The sequence below is a fragment of the Carya illinoinensis genome, chromosome 1, assembly GCF_018687715.1.
Source record: "Carya illinoinensis cultivar Pawnee chromosome 1, C.illinoinensisPawnee_v1, whole genome shotgun sequence".
In the NCBI taxonomy this organism is placed as follows: Eukaryota; Viridiplantae; Streptophyta; class Magnoliopsida; order Fagales; family Juglandaceae; genus Carya; species Carya illinoinensis.
In genome coordinates, this window is record NC_056752.1 from 57,998,119 (window position 1) to 58,021,852 (window position 23,734).

At 38.9% G+C, this 23,734-nt stretch overlaps 1 protein-coding gene across 7 annotated transcripts in view; it reads left to right on the top strand.

Moving 5' to 3' along the window:
• The first annotated feature begins 268 nt into the window (after positions 1–268).
• The window catches only part of LOC122292962 (SET and MYND domain-containing protein 4), a 39,774-nt gene continuing 16,308 nt past the window's right edge, over positions 269–23,734 (top strand). For 2 of the 7 annotated variants that reach the window (XR_006237084.1, XM_043101567.1), the window contains exons 1-6: positions 269–512; positions 600–734; positions 1,391–1,477; positions 2,533–2,604; positions 13,217–13,418; positions 14,336–14,454. Coding sequence is in view for 6 of the 7 variants with exons in the window: in XM_043101567.1 (XP_042957501.1) it covers positions 384–512; positions 600–734; positions 1,391–1,477; positions 2,533–2,604; positions 13,217–13,418; positions 14,336–14,454 (744 nt within the window). In the remaining variant the exon portion in view is untranslated. Of the gene's footprint in view, positions 513–599; positions 796–1,390; positions 1,478–2,532; positions 2,605–13,216; positions 13,419–14,335; positions 14,455–23,734 lie in introns of those variants that run through there. The other 5 variants (XM_043101551.1, XM_043101559.1, XM_043101574.1 and 2 more) reach the window with 4 other exon arrangements.

Here is a 23,734-nt window from a genome sequence, read left to right on the forward strand (position 1 = left end):
AAAACAAAACTATTATTAAAAAATTATACTATAATAATATTTTATTTAATTATTTTATTTTATCTCATCTTATCTTATTATTATAATTTTTTAAAATCTCAATATAAAATATAATAAATAATTTAATTTTTTCAAATTTTAAAATAATAATATTATTAAAAAATTATATTATAATAATATTTTATTTAATTTTTAATAAAATATCTCATTTTATATTTCCTTATTTAAATTGTTTAACTAAAAGAGGGAGTAGCGGTCGGATAAATCCAAAGATGAGTAATAACATGTTCAGATTAATCATTAATGTAAAAAGGATCACCGGAGGTCTGGACGGATTCCTATGAGCCGCATGCCCGACAGATCGGCAAAATTCTGAGGGAGATATGGAGAAACTGAAATCCTTGGTTCCAGACAGCCTAAAGCGGATGGTGGTAGAGAGCACACCTGATAGTCTTCCACTAACATGTTCTTCTCTCCTTAACTTCTTCTCTGATATGGAGCTCTTTCACCAAGTAAGCAAGGCGCATTCGTGCTATCTCATATCCTTGTTATTGTCAGTACTTTTTCCCCGGTTATGGTAAAGGGGCTTGTTTCTGCAGATGGTTAGAGATTTGACGGATCCAGAAAGGGCTCTCTGTGGTAAGAATAAGGATGCGGCTTTGGAATTGAAGCAGAAGGGTAATCAGTGCTTCCTGAACGAAGATTACGGTTCTGCTCTGACTTGCTATTCTGAGGTCTCGACTTATTTGGATGACGTGCTCTCCTCATTTTTTAATTACAAGGGAAAACTGATTGGTATGAAGATCCCAAACTCTAACCCTTGCTATTGCCGGGGCTGAGTAGTAATTGGCTGGAAAATCCCGAAACATTATCCTCTAGACATTCTGCCTTATACAGAATAAACGCTAAATTTTTCTGATAAAAAAAGAAAAGAATAAGCGCTAAATTTCAGAAGCCAAAATAAGGAAGCAGGGACTATTTCGTGCCTTAAGATGAATTACAGTTGCATATTCAAAAGAAGGGCTGGAGTCCTGGAGTTTCTGTGATTGTAGAAATTGAGTGGGTCACTAGTGAATTTGCAAGCCAGGTTTAGACTCGACAAAAATTTTGAGTGACAGAAACTGATTGTAATAAATTATTTAACAGTGTATTTAAAGGTTGCAGGTGAGAACCCATAGTGGTTTTTCTTTTGAAGTGTTCTCCAAAAGTTTTCCCTTCGTTAGCAAAATCTTGTTTTATATATTGCTTATTATGCTTTTGATTTTGATTTTGTTGATTATAGGTTGACGTAAAATCTTATGTTATTTATTGCATGTTATGCTTTTGATTTTTTCAATTTTGTTCCTTACCTACTTATTTATTTATTTATTTTATTTTGCACAAAACACAGGCACTACGACTAGCTCCCGTCGATGTTGATGACATGGACAAGAATCTGGTTGCAGCTTTATATGTGAATCGGGCTTCTGTGCTGCATGTGAGTCCAATTCTTAAAGACGTTGTAGGGATATGCACACTTGCCATATTTTTGATTAAATCCTTTCTATTTGATCATTAAAGGTTGTGTTGCCTAGAAATTTTAGGCTTCCCTTAATATGGATTAATAAATTGTTACATTAAATTGTAAAATACTTGGCTGATGTTAGTGTAGATAATGCTCTCTTTTTTCATTAAAGTTTAATATTACATTTGTTACAAAAGTTAGAAATAAGGGCCTTGCTAAGAATTTGATGTGATATTTTTTTTGATTGGTAAATTTATTGATCAAGTAAATGGTGTTGCCCAAGTACACAAAGAGTATGCAAAAGAAATCACATAGTTACAAGTTAGGATATAGAAAATGATACCAAAAAGTCATGAACTCTAGTTCCATTGAGTACAATAGCAGAAATCCAAAGAAAGGAAGTGCGTAGAAAGAAATTTCTAAGTTCATCCAAAGAGCACTCTGTATGTTCAAAGCTTCTACCATACCTTTCAAGCCAAATACCACATGAGAAATAAAGTACTAGTTCTTCATACAAAATTTACATGGATATTACCTTGAAGGCCTTTCTGACAAGCAAAAAGACCCTCCACCCTACTAGGCATCACCCATGCAAGTTCGGTCCTACAAAAAATATCGTCCCATAATACCCTTGCCACCTCAGAGTATTGGCATTGGCCTATCCAAAACCAAAGCCAAAATTTGGCTAAAACTAGATGGTTTTACTAAAAGCCAAAGCCATTCAAGTATAACCCCACATTCACCTAAAGGACTTTAGCTAGTCCAATGCAGCTCATTTAAGTAGAACTTAGCTATATTTTAGACTTCACTAGCGTTTGGCTAGTCCAATGCCAGTGCTCTCATAATGCAATAATAGGTGATCCACATATTCACCATTCTTTTTACACATGCATCACCAATCCATAACAATAAGTTCACACTTTCTCAAGTTGTCCATGGTCAAGACCTTCCCAGTTGATTTGATAATTTTATCCTAGTCTTTTAGCTGGGTTCTCATATTCTCTTCCATGCTTGTTTGTTTCTATTAGAAACTAGACCTTTTGATGGAGGGCCGGCGAGACTGCAATCGAGCCCTTCAGATTTCTCAAAGCTATGCAAAGGTAATGCTCTTATCTTGTGACTCTCATATGGTGTTTCCTATTATGCTGTTGCAGATCGGAATATGCCTTTTCAATTTGTATCTTGCTGGTATGTGAGGTACTTCTCATATATACTCCTTGTGTACTTGGGCGTTGTCTATTTTTATGATTACAACTTCTTCATTACCAATGAAAATAACATTTTGGAAGATATCTAGTTCAAAGATGCTATAATTTTTCTTCTATGTAACACTCTTTGTAATACCCTAGATTGTGTGTGATTGTGTATTGGATGGTGGTGAAGAGATCTCGGATTGTTTGGGAAGGAGAAGATCTTGCCTTTAATGATGAATTTCAAGTAGTTTCAATTGTTGCTTTTTTGATAAGTACGTAGTTCCAATTGTAACATTGACTAGTCACTTTGGAGTATGAGCTTGGATGTGGCTTGTGCCTTCATTGGATCATTACAAAAAGTGTTAGAGAAAATCTCGACCAGAAGTGTGGACTTGAGCCATGCTACCTATTAGAGATGCTACCTGCCCTAAACAGGTGGGTAACACCCTTTCCCGCCCCAGCTTGGGAGGAATGGCCTTTTTTTCCACCCGTAAGTATTCCCGCTACCACCTTACCCCACTCATACCCGTTGAACAAGCAAGGGGTGTTAGAGGACATGGTGTAATTAGTGTAACTTTTGAGGGTATAATTGTCAATTGTATGTAGTATATTAACCACAAATAATTTGAGGAAGACAACTTTATTTGTGGTTGATTGGTGTTTTATGCGTAAGAAGGATGATGGATTTGTTAACCATCTTTTTCTTCATTGTGAGGTGGCGACGATATTGTGGAATGAGATTTTAACAAGGGTAGGCATTACTTGGGTGATGCCTATACATGTGGTGGATTTTTTGGCTTGCTGGCAAGGTTCAGTGGGATGTAGAGGCAGTGTAGTAGCGTGGAGGATGATTCCCTTATGTTTGTTTTGGTGCTTATGGCTAGAAAGAAATGAGAGGTGTTTTGAAGATTGTGAACGTTCTATGGGGGAGTTTAGGGTTTTTTTTCTTTAGCACTTTAAGTTTTTGGGTGAAGAATCTTGTAAGGGATGAGAATATTTGTAATGTTTTATTTTAGTATTGTTTTGCTTTAGCTTGTATTTATGTGTACTCACTTGTAAGGGTGTAAAAAAAAGAATGGGGAAACCGAACCAGACCTGAACCGGTTTCTGTAATGGCAAAACCGGCTGAAACCGGTCCGGTTCCGGTTCTAGGCTTTGTAGGCCCGGACCGGCCTCGTTCTATATAATATATATTTTAAATTATTTTTTTAATGTTATATATAATATTTTTATATTATATATAATTTTTATATATAATAATATAAAATTAATTTAAAAATAAACTAAAATTGTAAAACTTTAAACTGAAATTGATAAATCACATCAATATTTTTTTATCACTTAAAATCATTTTAAAATTGAAAAAAAAAACCCTAAATATCAAAAGATTTGAATTTGTATAGCAAAGTTGTAAATAAGATCACTAAAATATTATTTACCAGGAAAGAAAGAAAATCACTAAAATATTATTACCAAATTTGAATTTATATACCAAAGTTGAATTTATGTATATGCATGCATGTATGTATGTGTGTGTGTGTACCTGTGTGTATAGATATGTATGTATATAAGGAAGTAGTAATTGAGCTTCCCATAAACATCGCTATATATGATCATCATCTGATATTATCAATTGTGTATGCATGCATGTATGTATATATATGTTTTTTTTTTTATAAACATATTTTTTTTACAAATTTGCATTTTATTAAAACCGAAAAACTGGACTGAACCAGACTGGAACCGGTAAAATTGGAAGTACGGGTTTAGGGAGGTAATCGGTTTTTGAAAATACAAAACCGGTACATACTAGTTTGATCCTTTTTTTTTTTTTTTTTGATAAGTAAAAACGGTAGTATTAATAATAAAAGGCACTGGTTTGATCCTAATTTTGTCCAAAACTGGACTGGACCAGACTAGATTGGTTACACCCCTACTCACTTGTATACATCCTATGTACTTGGGCTATGCCTATTTACTTGGAATAAAATCTCTTATTAACTATAAAAAAATATATTGTCGAACACCAATGAATGATGTAAGAATTCTTTCCATGTGTGTTTACATGGTATCAATGTTGAATGGTTGGTTGGTGGTAAGTGGTGTACAGTGGTTCAGCTAGGAGTGACCGAAATTGAGCTCGCTATTGTCTGGGCTTGCTGGAGTGTTTTTCGGTGTCCTATCTGATTTTTTTTGTCGGATCTAAGCTCACTAGTGTTTTCTGCTGCCAAATTCGAGTTCATAGACGTCCTCTGTGCATTTCGGTGGCTTCTCTCTTTGTTGTCGGCAGCCAGTAGGAGTTACAAGTTGTTTCCAGCAAGTTTCTGGTGTCGTCTTTGGTATTGGGCACCAGGGTTGAACTTACCGTCATTTTCGATGCATCTCGGCGAGTTTCTTTTCGTCATTGGCTGCTAAAAGGGCTATTCGTTGTTGGAAACGTTGAAGCCTCTGAGTGTTTGGTTGTAGGTATAAGCTATCCAATCCTCGAGTGCGGAGACCCAACCTGCAGCAAGAGCTTGTTCCTATCCGGAATAACATCTGTTTGGTAACGAGAATGAGGTAATACCCAACTCACTTATTCTCGTTTAGGATAACCTAATCTGTAAGGAAAACAACAGGCGGATACTAGTTCAGACTCGATCCCGGCCGATATAGACCCGATATAGGCCGATATAGACCCTATATAGGCTGATTTTGAGCCGTTATGTGCCTGTTTCGTCCAATACAGGCTGATTTTGACCGATACAGAGTCGAAATTTGGTTACTTAGGTTGGGTGCTTGAGCTGGGTTTCTGGTTTTCTAGAATGTATTCCTCGGTTTTTCATCCATATTTCATATTTTGTGTGAATTTTTTGTCTCCAAGTTGAATTGTGACATTTTCTACGTTCATGCAACTAAATTTGAGTCACGGTCTCTTGCACCAAACTTTAATATGCCTATGACTTTGATGAAATTAAACGGAAAGAACTACATGCTATGGTCAAAATCTGTTGATTAGATTAGTGAGAGATCTGCATTGGTTGACTCCTATGTTACTCCTGGTGGGTGTGGAGGTTGAGATGGTAAATGTGCACGTGGGAGACGTGATGCCAAAGGTAATTGTACTTGAGGTTGTGAATCTTGTAAGTGCACTCATTGTGGTTGTTGTGATCACTCGGTGGACTATTGTTGGGATTTACATGGTAGATAATTTGGGTCCTCTCATCTGGCCATTTGCCAAGATGCTATATCACCGTCAACGAGCTCCAGCTCCATTTTTGGGTTGCACACGAACTTCATCTTTGATTGCTACTTTTGCCTATTCAGGTACAACATCTTTATGTCTTGTCTCATTCATTTAAGATCTATGGATCATCAAGTAAGGAGCTAATGAACATCTATCGGTTTGTCTTATGCCTTATCTAAGATACTGTGACGTCTCTAAAGAGTATTACTCTTGCTAATGGTTCTCTTGTTAAAGTTACAAGAATTGGATCCATTAAGCTCACTGACTCTATATCCTTGTCATCTGTTCTATATGTTTCTAGTTTTTCTTTTAGTTTGCTGATCAATAGTAAGATTACTCAAAATCTTCAATGTTCAGTGACATTTTATCTTCATGTATATTTTTTTTGATAAATAAACAAGTTTTATTGGTCAAAGAGTGCAAGGCCAATAACAAAATCTAATGCCCTAACAAGTTAGGCACATTAGAGGCAAGAAAATCATGAAGCATGCCACTAATATCCATAGTAATGGCCCAGCTACAAAGAGTACGAAAAAATAAAACTTAAATCCAACGATCTTTCCTGGTCTCCAAATGTCCTCTCATTGCGCTCCTGCCACAAAAACCACATAATGCATAAATGTATCATCTTCTAAATTACTTCGATCAGTTGCCTGCCTCTTGTGCTTGTCCAGCTAGCCAGAGTTGTCTCCATGGTCATTGACATAACCCAAGCCAAATCCACTCTAACGAATATTTCATTCCAGAGAGACCTTGCTATATCACAATGCAAAAGGAGGTGGTCTACCGACTCTCCCCCTCTTCTACACATGCAACACCACTTTACAATAATAATCCTCATCTTTCTCAAGTTGTCAATGGTAAGAATCTTACCCAAGGAGGCTGTCCATACAAAGAAAGCAGCTTGGGGGGGTGCCTTGTGTCTCCAAATCTTTTTCCAAGGAAATTGAGTAGTGGACTCTAGAGTAAGGGCCTTATAGAAAGAACGCATAGAAAAAGTACCCTTGTCTGCGAGAGACCACCGCATACCATCCTCTGGCTGCCTATTTGGTCTTACAGAGTAAATAAGGCTGTAGAAATCTGCAAAGCTGCTCATTTCCCAGTCCTGTCCCCCTGATATCCCCATGACTTCCGCCACTGAGATATCCTTGGCACTTGCAATCTGGAAAAGTGAAGGATATAAGTCCTGTAAAGCCCTGTTACTACTCCAAACATATCTTCAGAATTTTATCCTGGATCTCGCACCCAGCTGAGACATAACATACAGGTAGAACACCCCCCACCCTTTTCTTATGTGTTTCCACATCCCAACTCCATAGGCCCCCCTTACCTCTTTACCCCTCTAGTACACCAATCCCCCCATAAACTACCATATTTCTTCTCAATCACCAATTTCCATAGAGCGTTTGGTTCCTTGGCAAATCTCCACAGCCATTTACCTAATAACACTTGATTGAACACCCTTAGATTTCTAACCCCCAAACCTCCACCAGAGATAGGACGACAAACCTGCTTACACTTAACAAGGTTGAACTTAAACTTCTCCCCCATACCTCCACACAAGAAATCACGTTGAAATTTCTCAATATGAACTGCCACGCTTATCGGTATTGGGAAGAGTGATAAAAAATAAGTAGGTAGGTTAGAAAGTGTACTCTTGATCAGGGTAATCCTACCACCTTTCAACAAGTACATTCTCTTCCACCTTGCCAATCTTTGCTCTATTTTCTCGATCACTGTATCCCAAACCGAAAGTTCCCTCGATGCACTTCCCAACGGAAGTCCCATATAGGTCATAGGAAAGGAAGTGATCTTGCACCGTAGCATTCTAGCCAACCGGCGAATGTTAGAAACTTCTCCGATTGGCACCATTTCTGATTTCTCAAAGTTCACTTTCAGACCAGAAACTACCTCGAAGCAAAAGAGTATGGCTTTCAGAGCTTGCACCTGATTTTGCTTGGCTTCACACATAATGAGTGTCATTTGTGAACAGTAGATGAGAAATATTAAGAATACCCCCATCCGGGGTTCTAATCAAGAATCCGTCTACAAAGCCATTTGCAACGAAAGCCGAGAGCATCATAATAAGAGCCTCCATAACTATAACGAATAGCAAGGGTTCCCATGTCTCAAATCGCGTGAACTATGAAAAAAAGGCACTGGACATCCATTTACCAACTCGGAGAACAAAGCCTTAGGTATGCACCAATAGAGCCAACAGTCCTAGACATGGGTGACCCGCCTCCCTTACTATTGGCCTGCTGTTCTTTGACATCTAGTGAGCATAAAGGGTTTTATAGCTAACAGACCCTTTGTGTGAAACTACTATCTGAGAATGCAGGTTTTCTCTTGTTAAGGGGTGGAGACAGGGGTGTTGGTGGCCTCGAAGTGGGCATCAAAGGAAGGCGTTGAGATGGATGGGGAGCCTATACCAGTTAAGTCTCTACCACCATGTTAGCACACTATTTCGGAGTGGGTTATGGATAAGGTGTAGGAAATCCAGCGTTGTGTGGGGATTGAGTGTGAAGAGCAATTTATGGCTTTGTTAACTACAATCGAAGTTGGAAATATTCAGATCAAGAAATCTGGTTAAAAAAAAAGAGGGAGCTCAAGAGATTAACTTGGTCTATCAATTATGAGGGTAGTTCAAGTCGAGAAAGATCCAACGGGGGGGGGCTTGAAAATGTCTCCAGGAAGCCTAAGATTATATCATGGAATGTCCGAGGGCGTAATGAGGTAAATAAGCTCCTGTGGATAAAAATTTTTTCTCTGAGAGTGGAAGGCGGATATTGTGTACTTGCAGGAAACCAAGATGGAAAATATTTCAAGAAGCATCATTAGAAGTTTGTGGAGTTGTCCATATGTTGACTGGGGGCTGGTTTTGGCAGTGGAGTGTTTTGAGAATATTTCATTAATATTTATTATTTGTCATTACTTTTCATCTATTTTGTACTATTATTCATTACTATTCTATATTTTATTATTATTTTTTCACCACTTTTTTATTACTAATCATAGAATATCTGATATCACCTCACTACGCAAACGCAACCTGGGTCTTTCTTGCTTTGATGGGAGCATTAGGTGGAGTACTAGTTATGTGGGATAGAAGGGTGGTGGAAAAAATGGAGGAGTATATCGGGAAATACTTAGTGGCTCGTACTTTTCAAAATGTGGAGGATAAATTTAGATGGGCTTTTGCTAGAATTTATGGGCTGACCTTGGACAGCAGTAGAAACTTTCTATGGGAAGAGTTGGCCAGGTTGACAGCTGGTGGGACCTTCCTTGGTGTATAGGCGGGATTGTTAGATTCCCACGTGAAAGATCAGGAGATGGTAGGTTGCAGCCAGCAATGTCGAGTTTCTCGGATTGTATCTTTGAGTTGGGGTTGGTGGACTTTCCTCTTATGAGTGGTACATTCACATGGCCCAATAACTATATGTGGTCTAGATTGGACAGATGTTTAGTCTCCCTGGAGTGGGAAATTCATTACCTGGTGGTACGTCAAAAAAGATTGTCTCGTCTATGTTCTAATCATTTCCCTATTTTGTTCGATTGTGGGGGAATTCAAGGAGAAAGGAGATACTTTAAATTTGAGAATATGTGGTTAAAACTGAAGGCTTTGTGGAATACGTTAGGCAATGGTGGTTCTCCTATTAGACCCAAGGTACCCCTAATTACATTCTTGCAGGTAAATTGAAAGCTTAGAAAAAAAATTTAAAGCTTTGGAATGCATAGTTTTTGGTGATATAGGCCACCGCAAGAAGTCACTATTGAAGGAGCTTCATGAGGCAGAGAGGGCACAGGAGGGACGAGCCCTTTCATTGGAGGAACTTGCTCGGAGGGCAGAACTAGTCGCAGAACTAGATAGAGTTACCCTATTGGAGGAGATTTCTTGGTAGTAGAAATCTTGGGCTTTGTGGTTGAAAGAGGGTGATTGTAGTACGAAGTTTTTTCATAGAGTGGCAAATTCCCATAGGAGAACTAATGCCATTGAGATGATGAATATTGATGGAGCTATTTGCCTGGAGATCCCTGTGATCCAAGAACATGTTGCTGGTTATTTTGAGTAGCTGTTTACTGAGCCAGAGGGGTGGAGGTTGAGGTTCATGAAGTGGTGAGAAAGATGGTAAAAGACAAAGCACGTGGGCCAGATGGATTTTCTATGGGTTTCTTCCAATCTAGTTGGGAAGTGGTGAATGAGGACTTAATGAAAGCATTTAATGAATTCTTTTCGGTTGGAAAATTTGAGAAAAGTCTCAACGCTACTTTTATTGCACTTATTCTTAAGAAGATTGGGGCATTAGAGGTTAAGGATTATTGACCATTAGCCTTGTGAATGGGGGGTATAAGATCATTTCCAAGGTGCTTGCAAACCACAAACTACATTCGTATAGGGAAGACAAATTCTGGACTCAGTTCTTATTGCCAATGAATGGTAGATAGTAGATTAAAATTGGGCAATCTGGGTCTCTTGTGCACGTTGGAGATAGAAAAGACTTACGATCATGTTAATTGAGATTTTTTGTTGTATTTGCTTGGGAGGTGTGTGGTTTTGGGGAGAGGTGGTGAACATGGATTAAGTGTTGCGTATTGATTGCGCAGTTCTCAGTGTTGGTGAATGGCTGCCTAGTTGGTTTTTTTAATAGCTCCTGCGGTCTAAGGCAAAGGGATCCCCTGTCCCTACTTTTCTTTGTTATAGTCATGGAGGTATGTAGCAGAATGATTTCAACGATGGTTAACAGTAGGTTTTTGGCTGGTTTTTAGGTTGGTGACATACATCAAGGTACTATTCAAATTTTCCATTTGTTGTTTGCAAACGATATCCTTATTTTTTGCAAAGTAGATCTAAACCAATTTCAGACACTTAGAGCATTGCTACTTTGCTTTGAGGCTGTTTCTAGGTGGAAAATGAATTTATCCAAGTCAGAGTTGGTTCCAATTGGCAATGTTCGTATCAGCTGTTGGCTAACACACCCTTGGTTGTAAGATCTCCTTTCCCTATGAATTAACTTGGGCTTCCTTTGGGGCCGCCTCCAGGGCTAAAACTATTTGGGATGCAATAATTGATAAGATTGAACGAAAATTGGCAGGTTGGAAGAGATTGTATTTGTTGAAAGGTGGTAGGATTACTCTAATTAAAGCACTCTCTCCAATTTACCTACTTATTTCTTATCCTTGTTTCCAATTCCCGGGAGTGTGGCGGCACGTTGAGAATCTGCATTGTGACTTCCTTTGGAGTGGACTTGGGGACAAGATATGCTCTCCAAGCTATTCTGGTGGTTTGGGAATTAGAAATATGAGGGTGTTCAACTGGGCTTTACTTGGGAAATGGTTATGGCGCTATGATACGTAACACGAATCTTTATGGAAATCGGTGATTAATTACAAATATGGAGGCTTGTTTTGGGGGGGGGGGATTGTTCTCTAAGGAGGTCGGTAGTGGGTATATGGAAGCACATTAGACGAGGGTGGGGAGTGTTTGCCTGTCATACTAGAATTGTGATGGGAGATGGCTAAAGAACTAAATTTTGGCATGACATATGGTATGAAGATAGAGTTCCCAGGGACCCATTCTCTGTAGTGTTCATATTTTCATGTGAGAAAGAAGTTTTAGTGGCGGACCTCATAGAGAGGGGTGGTGATTTACTCTAGTGGAATGCGAGCTTCATTAGGGCGGCCCAAGATTGGGAAGTCAGCAACTTTGTAGATTTCTTCAAACTTAGGCTAGGTTTGGATACAAAAAAAATCTCATCTCATCTCATCTCATTTAATTATTACAAATTTCTCAAAATTTCACACAAAATATAGTAAACAATTTAATTTTTTCAAATTCTAAAACAATAATAATATTAAAAAATAATATTCTAACAATATTTTATTCAACTTTCAACTTTCATCTCAACTCACTATTCAAACCACTTTTTATACTTCATAAGACCGAGCACTCAAGGAGTTGATACTTTGTGGTGGATACCTACCAAAAAAGGTATATTTTCCATTCGTTCTTTCTATAAGGCCCTCACACAACTACTGAACAATCACTTTCCATAGAGAAAAATTTGGAGAAATAAGGCCCCTACTAGGGCGGCATTTTTGCATGGACAGCGTCTTTGGGAAAAATTTTGACGATGTATAACTTACGAAAACGTAGGGTGATAGTGGCGGAATGGTGCTGTATGTGTAAACAAAGTGGTACTGTGGACCAGCTTCTGGTATGTTGGTCAAATCTCTCTGGTATTCGACAAATCTCAGCTGTGTGGAAGATGATTCCTATATGTATTATATGGTGCATTTGGAAGGAACGAAATGACCAGACATTTCGAAGATAGGGAGCATTCATTGGAGGAGATTAGATTACTTTTTATTAGAACTTTGTTTCTTTGGGCCAAAGCTGTAGATTTCAATGGCCTCGATTTTCATGATTTTCTTATTTCTAGTTCTTTCTCCTAAATAGGTGTTATCTTTTGTATACCCCCTATATCCTTGGGCTATGCCTATTTCGTATAAATATAATTTAACCGTTTATCTATAAAAAAATGTTTATGTTTAAATGGTGTTTGGATTTTAAGATGAGATGAGATGAAATTGGATGAGATGATTTGAAAGGTTTGTGAAACCAAATAGGCCTAAATCTGCCCACTTGGCCAGTTGGGTTGGCGGTTGTCTACCAATTGCCTAACGGGTCCGGGTGACCCGCCTCCATCCCTACCACCTATGATGGACTTGGCTTGGCGAGGACATTGGGGATTTAAGGGGGAGAGATTTTTAATCCTGGACTGAGTGTGATTGTTATAGGAAAGTGGTGAATGAGATCCCACATCACTTGAGAAAAAAAAATTCTTGCCCTTTATATTGAATTTAAAGAGGCTCCATTTGTTATATTGACTGGTCCTTTTGGAGTGAGGGCCCAAATGTGGCTTGGTGCTTCCTTGGGTAGTTACACTCATTTTTCTCACTACCAATTACTTGCCCTTCTCACACTCCTTCCTTGCACTCACACCAACCTGCACCTCCATGACATCTAAGTGAAAAAAAACTAAAAACATAACAAAAACGTGAAAAAAGAAGACAGGGGAGGAGGAAATACAAACAGTCACTTTTGGATATCATACACATGTACGTGTTTGTAGTCATATTAGTGTTGATTACAAGTAGATGTGCCTGTGCGCATTTATTTCTTGCTTCAGGCATTTTGACATTTATTTCTGGTCTTTTTTTGTTGTCACATCACAATCTTGCTGCAGGAATTTATTTTTGGTAATTTCCAAATATAACTTGTCCTTGCTGCAGGCATGGTATAGGAGAGGTAAGATGAATGCTTCTCTGGGAAACTTTGAAGATGCAGTCCATGACTTGAATATAGCTAAGAAATTGGAGTTATCATTCAGTGGACAGAGACAAATAGAAAGTGAGCTCAGGATAATTACAGACATGTTTGAGAGGACAGAAAGTTCACTTGTACAGCATAAGGAGAATGAGTTGGATCTTTTAGGTAGGATGGTCTTAGATATCCATATATGGTACTTTCTTATTTTTTTTTTCAATTTTTATGGGGAGAACTGTGCTACGATGTTCTGATATTAAACCATTCTTAGCCAATTTGTTTATCCAAGTCAAATTCAGGGAGTTCAGGACTATTGCTCCTAATTTGACCTGTATAATATATTGTTATGGACTCAAGAATACAGCTTCTATGGTTCCTCTTGTAATTTCATTTATCAAAAAAAAAAAAAAAAAATGGTTCCTCTTGTAATTTACATTTTTTAACTGGCATGCATTGAGATTGAGAAGCTTTCCTTCTTGTTGTGAAATTCTATGTTTACTTTGAGTAATCCCAAACCTCCTGCGGGAAACCCTTTTGCTGGTTTTAGGATGCAACAGAAAGATGCCATTTTTTAGTTTTGGCTGTATGGTAGTGTAATCAATTAATAAAGAATGATTTTTAGAGTGTCTGAGGGCTTCTTTTTGAGACGTTTCTGTTGTGTGCTTATGCTCCACTCAGACTAGTAGCAGTTGCAAATTGACTGAATGTTTTTACAATAAGTCCTGTCTAAGCATTAAAAGAGCTTGCATAACTTCTTGCAGCCTTTTCATCACTATAAATCAGCTTTGTGTGCGCTTAATGTAGTTTGTTTAAAGGAATTCCGCATTGGTTAATGCACCTGTTGGGTGTCTCCACTTAATAGATTAATGTACTTTGACCCTTAACCGTTTGCTCATAAAGAACTTCCAGTTCAAGTATAATTTGTTGTCTTAAGCAATTCTGTAGAAATAAATTTATAATGAGAGATACTTCTTTTTAGTTTTGAAACATTTAAGATGGTCTGGATAAACTTTAGTTCTGATATAATTCTTATGTTTGATCATATTGACTTTGACATCATTTGCTCACGTGGTAATTTTGGACAGATGAGCCAGACCAAATAAAACTGAAGTGTGTCATCACACCAAATAAAGGAAGAGGTATGGTGGCACCAAGTGACATCCCTCCAGCTTCCTTGGTTCATGCTGAAGAACCTTATGCCCTGGTATTAACTGGAATTTGTTTCATCGGTGACATCATCAACTTTTTAAGTCATAGATGTTGTCATTTTCTATCATTTTAAGCGTTTCAGTCTAAAGACAGTTACAATCTACTGCCCAATTTTGTCGGCTAATCTACTTATCCCGTTTACATATATCGCCAATATGGTAGTTGTTATTTGGGAAGATTCTTGATGATCTACTGCCTTGTCTTATTCTGTTTCACTCTGCAAAAGACAGTTATGATCCAATGGAGATCTGTCCAATGAATATCATTTAAGATCTATTAAGCACTTGGTATCAATGAATATTCTCGAAGTTTGGAAAATAGTCATGTCTATGCTTATTGGATACCCCCCAAACCCCTACAACACCAATATACTTACCTGCAATAATTACTGCAGGGCATAGAGACGAGGTCATTGGCACAGAGTAATTGATTTTCAATGTAATTAAAAAGATGTGGATGAATCATACTTTATAAAACTACCCTAATTAAGAAAAACACACCCGTGCACACACATGTACACAAGCTGGTTATGTTATGAACTATACTGAGCCTCTTTGAAGAAGTCTCATGTGTTGTTTTATATTTCTCTCACTCTGCTTTTTTCTCTGTGCAACAACTACCCCCACTTGTGGCTTAAGTTGATGGCATCTAAGTTGCTGCACCTCGATGTGTTTTGTATGACAAAGAAATGGTCTGTAGTGTATGCCTTGACAGCTGACTAGTGGCTGGCCTCCAGCAATGCCGTGTCGCTGCCACTGCCACTGAAGCTTGAGGCTATTAAGATTGGCCTTCAGTGCCTTGCACAACGATATCACTAGTGGTTCCATAAATGTTAAAGAGTCCAAAACTGAAAAATATCTCCACAGTTTTACAGAAACCCCTTTAGTGTTAAAGAGCTTGATGAGCATATCTTGCTTCTGGCCACTAGAATGTTCTTTTGCCAATTCAACCATCTCTCTATGAAGGTCAGCATGTAACTGATTACCTTTCAAAAAAGTTCTCAAATTAAGATTTCAGTTTATCCAACTTGTTACAATATTAATTAATTGAGTAAATTCATTATTTTCTTCCATTTCAAGCTTTTAGGACCATTAGTGATTTAAAACAGTGGCCTTGAGTTCAACCTCTGACTTCATTCTTTACCCCTTATTTCAATTTATTACTCCATGTGTTAGATTTATTAAGGAAAAATTTGAAAGTATAGCCCATATGAGTGGGAATGTTTAATTTAAATAAATGACTAAATTGACATTTTCTCATCCACATAAGCTTTTGTGAGATATGGTGATTTAACACAACTAAGCCTAAATTAACTTCCGATAGATGCTACACGCAAACACCCAAGCTGCCCTGTGGCATCATTTTAGATAATGACAAGTTACAAGGATGAACTTTGCCCCCACTAAAAAAACTTTTGTATAGGCTTCATCTTCGAACAGAATCTTATGGATATTCCCCTAATTGTTTGCTCCATTGATAGAATCGTTGTATCCCCAGATTGGACCTCTGTTTTGTTGAACAGAAAGAGAGTATCTAGAACCAACAATCTCACGCAACTTCTTCACAAAACTAGACCAGCCATAACCATTTCTCCCTTCAGGAATGACAATAATACCTTTCCCCTTACCTTCTCCCACTTCTAACAACTTAATGAACCTTCCATAAGAATTACGAGAAAGTTGGATTACAAACACACTACTACCCTCCCTTCTGGTCTGATAAAAGGCTCCATTTCCTGAAAAACCCAGACAATCCTCAATCACCTTCACAGACCAAACCACCGCATCTCCACTAAGGTTAAGAACCTTAGTGAATTTCCTACACTTTTCCACTATACTATAAAGATTTCCCCCCTTCCTTCTAAACTCAAAAAATTTTGCTTCAACCCCAAAACTACACTCCATTGACACCACCACCTAACTCCCAACAAAAAAAACCAAAGAACACAGGAGCAAAAGAAAAGAAAAGATAAGAGACGAAGAGAAAAGAAAAGAAAAGAAAATATATATATATATTTCAGTGGCACCAAGTGGCATCAGCTACTGCTTATGGAGGCTTTCCCTCAAGCTTTTCTGTAGGGGCAAGTAATCTTGGTGTCCTTAACACTTTCCACTCACTGTTTAGATATTCCTTGATCTCTTGTTCAATCGGGTTCTCCTAGGGAAGTAGCTTTGGCATCACTAGCATGAAAGGGAGGCCTTATGGAAAGTGGTAGTGGATTTTAAATTTGGTTGTGCTTAGGGGGATGTTAGTGGATTTGTGGAAAAATCATATGATCCCCATGGGCCCCATGGGGTGGGGTTGTGGAAAAATATTAGAAGAGGTTGGGGGGTCTTCTATAGTCATTCTAGACTTGTGGTGGGTGATGGCTCTATGATCACGTACTAGCATGACTTATGGTGTGGAGATAAGGCCCTCAAAGAAGCTTTCCCATGCTCCCCTGACTAGAATTTTAGTTTCTTGAGAGTGTCCATGATTAGGGGTTTGATACTTTTACAAAATTTTTCAATCTTTTGTACTCCAGTAGATTATGTCTTGGAATGCAAATAAGAATCCTTGGACCCCTTTCAATACAGGGATTTTCATTATTTGATCTTTCCATCAGGTCCTCATGCCTCATGATAGTAATTCTATTCATTGGATAGCTTGCTTGGGGAAATCCATACCATTGATAACTTAAGGAAATGCCATATTATTGTTATTGGCTAGTGTTGTATGTGTAGAAAGAGCAATTAATCTATAGACCATCTTTTATTCCAGTATATGATTGCTAGAGCTTTGTGGAATGATTACCTTTGTTGATTTGGGTTGGTTTTGGTTATTCTTAGAAGGATAATATACCCACAAGTTGCAGCTGTGGAAGATGGTCTCGATCTGCTAGATGTGGTGAATTTGGAGAGAAGGGAATTGTAGAAATTTTGAAGATGATGGATGAGCTTAAAATTTTCTTTTTCAACCCACTGTTCCTTTGGGCAGCTGCAATAGATTTTAACGGACAGAGTTTTCAGGATTTTCTTGTATATGTTTCTATATAATTAGGGGTTCTTATTGTATACATCTTGTGTACTTGGACTATGTGGTGTGCGCTCTCTCCTGTAAGAACTTAGCATTCGGTTCAGTCAGGCTTTGCACTTTCTCAACTAAACATATGGTTCACGGGGAACAAACTTGGTCTTTTCAACTTTTCCTTTAGCATGATGTGATGATAGTACTATGCTTAGAACATCACATTGACTGAAGTTTTTCCCTTATTGTTTAGAGCCGGTTCTACTGTTTTCTCAAACAGTTGAGTAATCTTCGGAGCCCACTTTGCTCATCGTTTCTACAACTCAAATACCCAAAATGTTTCTCACCTCATATTCGGAGCCCAGATTCTCTCCCTCTATTTTCCCTGTTTCGGACTCCATTCCCCACCTATTTACCATTCAAATCCCACTATCTCTGCGATCTTTCTTTCTGTCTTTAGCTTCGTTCAGCTTCATTGGCGGTTCCTTCATATCTCGAAACCCATCTCCACTGAAGAACTCAAGCCAAAAAAAAAAAAAAAAAGAGGTGGTTGAATTGGAAAGTATGAGAATCTAAAAGAAACTGACATACAACGAAGGGGTGCGAAGGACTGTGTACATGCGAGCTCGAAGAGAGAGAACCAAAACCATACATAGAGAGAGAGAGAGAGAGAGAGAGAGAGAGAGAGAGAGAGAGAGAGAGAGAGAGAGAGAGAGAGAGAAGAGAGAGAGAGAGAGAGAGAGTGGACTGACACACGCACTAGCCGCCGGAAAACACTTGGTCCTTTTTTTTCCCCCTTCTCAAACCGCCACTATATTAGGAGTACTCATTTTCGCGCGACGTCTTCACCACCCGTGCGATACCCATCTTTGCATAGCCTCTCAACGAACAAAGGGAGTCACTGTTTCTATCTCTCTTTGGTTTTTATACTACCGGTTCATTTTAAAAGTGTTTCAGTTGTTTTCTATGTGCTGCTGATTACCTGTAGTAATTTTATCCAAGCCCACTTGATGGACCCATTGAGCCATGACTCTTTAAGTTGACCATTTGACTACCCAGTTTATTGGACCCCTTGGCTGATTTAGTCTCCGTGGATAATTTTACCCCACATTTGCTACAGCTCAATTTATTCAACACTTAGATTTTGTTTTACTTTCTATTTCTTTTGTTCCCATTCTCTCATTTTCATAGTCCGTAACTTTGCTTTTCATCTTTTCATTAATTGTCCTTACAAAAAAATTAAAAAAAATAATATCAATCCTACGTGATTGGATTTTCTTGATTGGTATTTGGTCCTTGCTTTGTATTTTAAATATCAAAATTACTTGTTTGCTGTATTTGGATTTACTTAATCCCAATTTTTTTTTTTTTTGGTGCTCAGGTTGACATTTTTCATTTCATGCACTTATCGTTCATTGATCTCTCCATTGCACTTCAGTTAGCTGGCGTTGCATTGCATGCAATTGCGTAGTGGTTGTCTTGTCACCTCTAGTTCTAGTTACTTTACCATGGATCCTTCACAATTTGATCCCCTCACTTGCCAATTAGTTCAACTAGCCAGTGGCCAGCAGCATTTACGGACTCAATTAGCGGCTGTCCAAACTGAGATGGCTGCTACTTGTGAGGAGAACAGTGACCTAGCTACTAGGTTGAACAATTTTGAGGAACCCCCTCCTTTGTCTGATGCTGATAACTTTGAAGCGTCCCATAATAGACACTATCATCATCGACGAGGTGGTCGACAACATTTTAGACGTGATCGTAGGGATAGGGGTTATGATGATGAGCGAGAACGAGACCATTACTGTTAGGATACTTAGTCTTCTACTTGCCATGAAGAGCGCTTATTTAGAAACATTAAGTTAGATGCCCCTACTTTTGATGGTTGCTTAGATTCTCGAGTTTTTACTCAATGGATTAGGGATATAGATTGTTTCTTTACCTGGTATGGGGTCTCTGAGGATTGAAGAGATCAATTTCCTAGTTTGAAATTAACTGGCACTGCCTAACTCTTTTGGGAAAGTGTAGAGGATCTCCTTGAGCGGTGCCATGTGCCTCCTGTTGGACGTTAGGAAGAAATGAAACGCCACCTTTAAGAGAAGTACTTACCCCAATCTTACAGTGGTAATTTGTTGGACCAATGGAATGCCTTTACTTAGGGCAATCGGCCAGTGACTGAGCATGTCACTCAATTTGATGAATTTCGAATGAGATGTCATGTAGGTGAGGATGAGGCCATGACCTTGAGTAGGTTTAGACAAGGCCTAAAAGATGATCTTAGGCGCGAGCTTGTCCTTCGGGGTGTCACTACTCTTGATCACGCTTACTCCGAGACAATGAGACGGTTACTAGAACTTCTTATGGAAAGCATTGTGACAACCGCCCTTCCATCACCCTAGCGTCCACTCTTCCCCCTAAGTCTCTCCTAGGGCCTCCCTCGTCTATTCCTCCCTTATGGGAAAATAAGGGTAAAGGTCTTGAAATTAGCAATACTTTCTCTTGCTTGCAATGCTTCAACTGTAAGGGTTTTGGCCACACGCCTCCAATTGTCCTAGTCAAGCCTTGGTCATTGAGGAACGTGAGGGTGTAGTTGATGAGTTGTTAGAAGATCAATTCTATGAACCTAAGCTTGAAGAGTTTGGTGATTTGGGTGATGATGAGGAGACCTTCTTAGGTTGTATCTGGACCCTTCATGTGGGTCTACGTTCAGTGCCCCTTGTTTCCAACACAACCTGGTTAAGTGTTGTACGTTGTACCCTTACCCAGCCTAAAGATGCTAATGATTGGCATCGTTATGCCATTTTTCATATTTGTATCAAAATCAATAATAAGGGTTGCAAAGCCATTGTGGATAGTGGTAGTTGCATTAACGCGGTTTTTGTGACTACTGTGTCCCGTCTTGCGTTGCGGTCAGTTCCTCACCCTCAGTCGTATAGTGTCTCTTGGGTTGATACTTCGTTTATAGTTGTGAAAGAGCGTTGTCTGCCATGTCATTCTTTTATATCCAGTTCCTCAAGTATAAGGATCATAAGTGTTGTACGTTGTACCCTTACCCAGCCTAAAGATGCTGATGATTGGCATCGTTATGCCATTTTTCATACTTATATCAAAATCAATAATAAGGGTTGCAAAACCATTGTGGATAGTGGTAGTTGCATTAACACGGTTTTTGTGACTACTATGTCCCGTCTTGGGTTGCGGTCAGTTCCTCCCCCTCAGCCGTATAGTGTCTCTTGGGTTGATACTTTTTTTATAGCTGTGAAAGAGCGTTGTCTGCCATGTCATTCTTTTATATCCAGTTCCTCAAGTATAATGATCATATATGGTGTGATGTCATTCCTATGGATGTCGGCCATGTCATTCTCGGTCGGCCTTGGTTGTTCGACTTGGATGTGACCATCCATGGTTGATCCAATTTATGTTCCTTTGTGTTTAATGGAAAGAAGATTCATCTTAATCCTTTACCCCCAAAACTTGTTGGCTCATAGCAAGCAAAGAAGATTGTGGAACAGATAGGGTTAAATATCATTAACCCTACAGAGCTCGAGCGTACACTCGCATGTGATTCTGTTGTGTTTGCTGTGGTTGTTATGGATGTTCTGTTGCAGTCTCCAATAGCAGTCACTACAGGAGTAACTGCTGACCCACAAAGATTCAGGCCATTGTTGGTTGGCCTGAACCCAAGTCTATAATTGACGTCAGGAGTTTTCATGGCCTAGTTAACTTTTATCGTCGCTTCATCAAGGGGTTTAGCACAATCATGGCTCCTATCATGGAATGCATGAAGAAAGGTGAATTTCATTGGACACTGGAAGCGGCTAAGGCTTTTAAGTTAGTCAAGAAGCAAATGACGGGAGCTCCTGTTATGCGACTTCCCGACTTCTTCAAAGTTTTTGAGGTCAAGTGTGATGCCTCAGGGGTAGGAATAGGCAGAGTCCTTAGCCAGGAACGCCACCCTGTTGCTTATTTCAGTGAGAAGTTAAATGATGCCAAACAACAGTACTCTACTTATGATAGGGAATTGTATGTAGTTGTGTAGGTTTTGCGCTATTGGCGCCATTATTTGTTGCCCTAGGAGTTTGTTCTTTATTCAGACCATGAGGCCCTTCGCTACCTTAACACCCAGAAAAGGTTGAACTCTAGGCATGGCCGTTGGATTGAATATTTGCAGGCTTATTCTTTTGTTTTGAAACATAGGAAGAGTGTTAAGAACCAAGCAACTGATGCTTTGAGCCGCTGCATCTCTCTTTTGTCTATCATGAATGTCAAGGTCATAGGTTTTGACAGACTTAAAGAAGAATATGAGTTTTGTCCTCTTATAAAAAAAAAGAAAAAAAAAAGAGTTTTGTCCTGATTTTAGGAATATTTTTCTCGCTTTGCAAAGTAGGCTGTCAGATACCACTGATGGTTTCCGTCTTGAGGCTGGTTATCTTTTTAGATCCAATAAGTTGTGCATCCCTCGGACTTCAGTTCGGGACTTTATAGTTTGGGAAATTCATGCCGGAGGGTTGGCCGGACATTTTGGACGTGATAAGACCATAGAGGAGATTGAATGTCAATTCTATTGGCCTAGCTTGAAGAAAGATGTGGCTAAGATAGTTAGCACTTGTAACACCTGTCAGTTGGCCAAACAAAAGCGACAAAACAATGGTCTCTACGCACCCCTTCCTGTCCCTAGTTGTCCTTGTCAAGATGTTATTATGGATTTTGTGTTAGGACTTCCATGCACTCCAAAGAAGCATGACTCTATTTTTGTTGTAGTGGACCGTTTCTCGAAAATGACTCACTTTATCCCTTGTAGCAAGACTTCAAATGCGTCTAAGGTTGCCAGGTTGAGATTGTCAAGTTGTATGGTCTTCCTAAGACTATTATTTCAAATAGGGATGTTTGTTTCACTAGTCATTTTTGGAGCACCGTATGGCATATGGTTGGTACTAAATTGAAATTCTCCACCGCTTACCACCCTCAGACGGATGGTCAAACTGAAGTTGTCAATCGCAGTCTTGGCAATTTATTAAGATGTCTGGTCCAGGAAAATCTTCAGAATTGGGATTTGATCCTTCCTACAACTCAAATTGCATATGACAATTCTGTGAATTGGTCTTTCGGTATGAGTCATTTTGAAGTTGTTCATGGCTATAAGCCTAGGAAGCCTTTAGACCTTATTCCCATGTCCCCACATGCTAGTGTGTTTGTGTTAGCCGAGGCATTTGTAAAACATCTTCATGACTTGCATATTGAGATCAATAGACAACTTGAAGCCAGTAATGCATCATATAAACTTCGAGCTGATTTACATAAACGTCAAGTTGAATTTAATATTGGGGATTATGTTATGATCCGAATTAGACTGGAACAATGTCCACCTAGACCTGCTTCCAAATTGCAAGCCTGTAGTGCTAGTCCTTTTAAGATTTTAAAGCGAGTTGGTCCAAATGCATATGTCATTGATCTTCCATCACATTTTGGTTGCCACTCTACTTTCAATGTTGAGGACTTGGTTGTTTACAAAGGCCATTTCAATCCCTCCAATGATCCTCTTCTACCTCCATATGTGGACCTTGACTCGGAACCTTTTGTCACCCCTACTCCAATACCATCTATCACAGCACACAGATAAAATTGATGCTATTCTAGATGAACAGGTTGTGTTGACCAATGATGGAGAGGTTCAACGTTTCCTTGTTCACTGGGTAGATAGACCTGATTCCGACTGTATGTGGATTCCCAGAGAGACTCTAGCAGCTTGATCCAGATTTATTGGAGCTTTATTGGAGTCAGCAGGATCTTCCTTTGCCCGGATCACCGTCCACCCGTTCCGGGGGAGTTGGTGGATACATAAGATTCAAGCCTCCACTCACATGTGTTTATGAGCGTCGGAAGAAGCTTGCTCAACCACTTAGCTTATGGTTGGGTGATTGACTGCAGCCTTACTGTGCTGTTCGACAGAGTTTAGTTTTCCTTCCACCCCGGTAGATTTGATGAGGACATATCATATTTTTGTTATTTTGGTTATTTTACTGATGTGTTATTTATTTTATTTGGGTTTGTATTAATGGGCTTGGGCTTTAGCCCATAGACTTTTTAGGGTTTATGTAGGGGTTGTGTTATTTTACTATAAAGATGCTTGTGATGAAACATCTGAGGCAATTTTTTGAGATTAAAAGCTCTTGTTACAGCCGCCCTCTTCCAACCCCCTTCTCTTTGCCTTATTCTTCTTCTTCTCTTATTCTTCTGGCTTCTTTCTTCTCTGTTCTACAATTATTCAG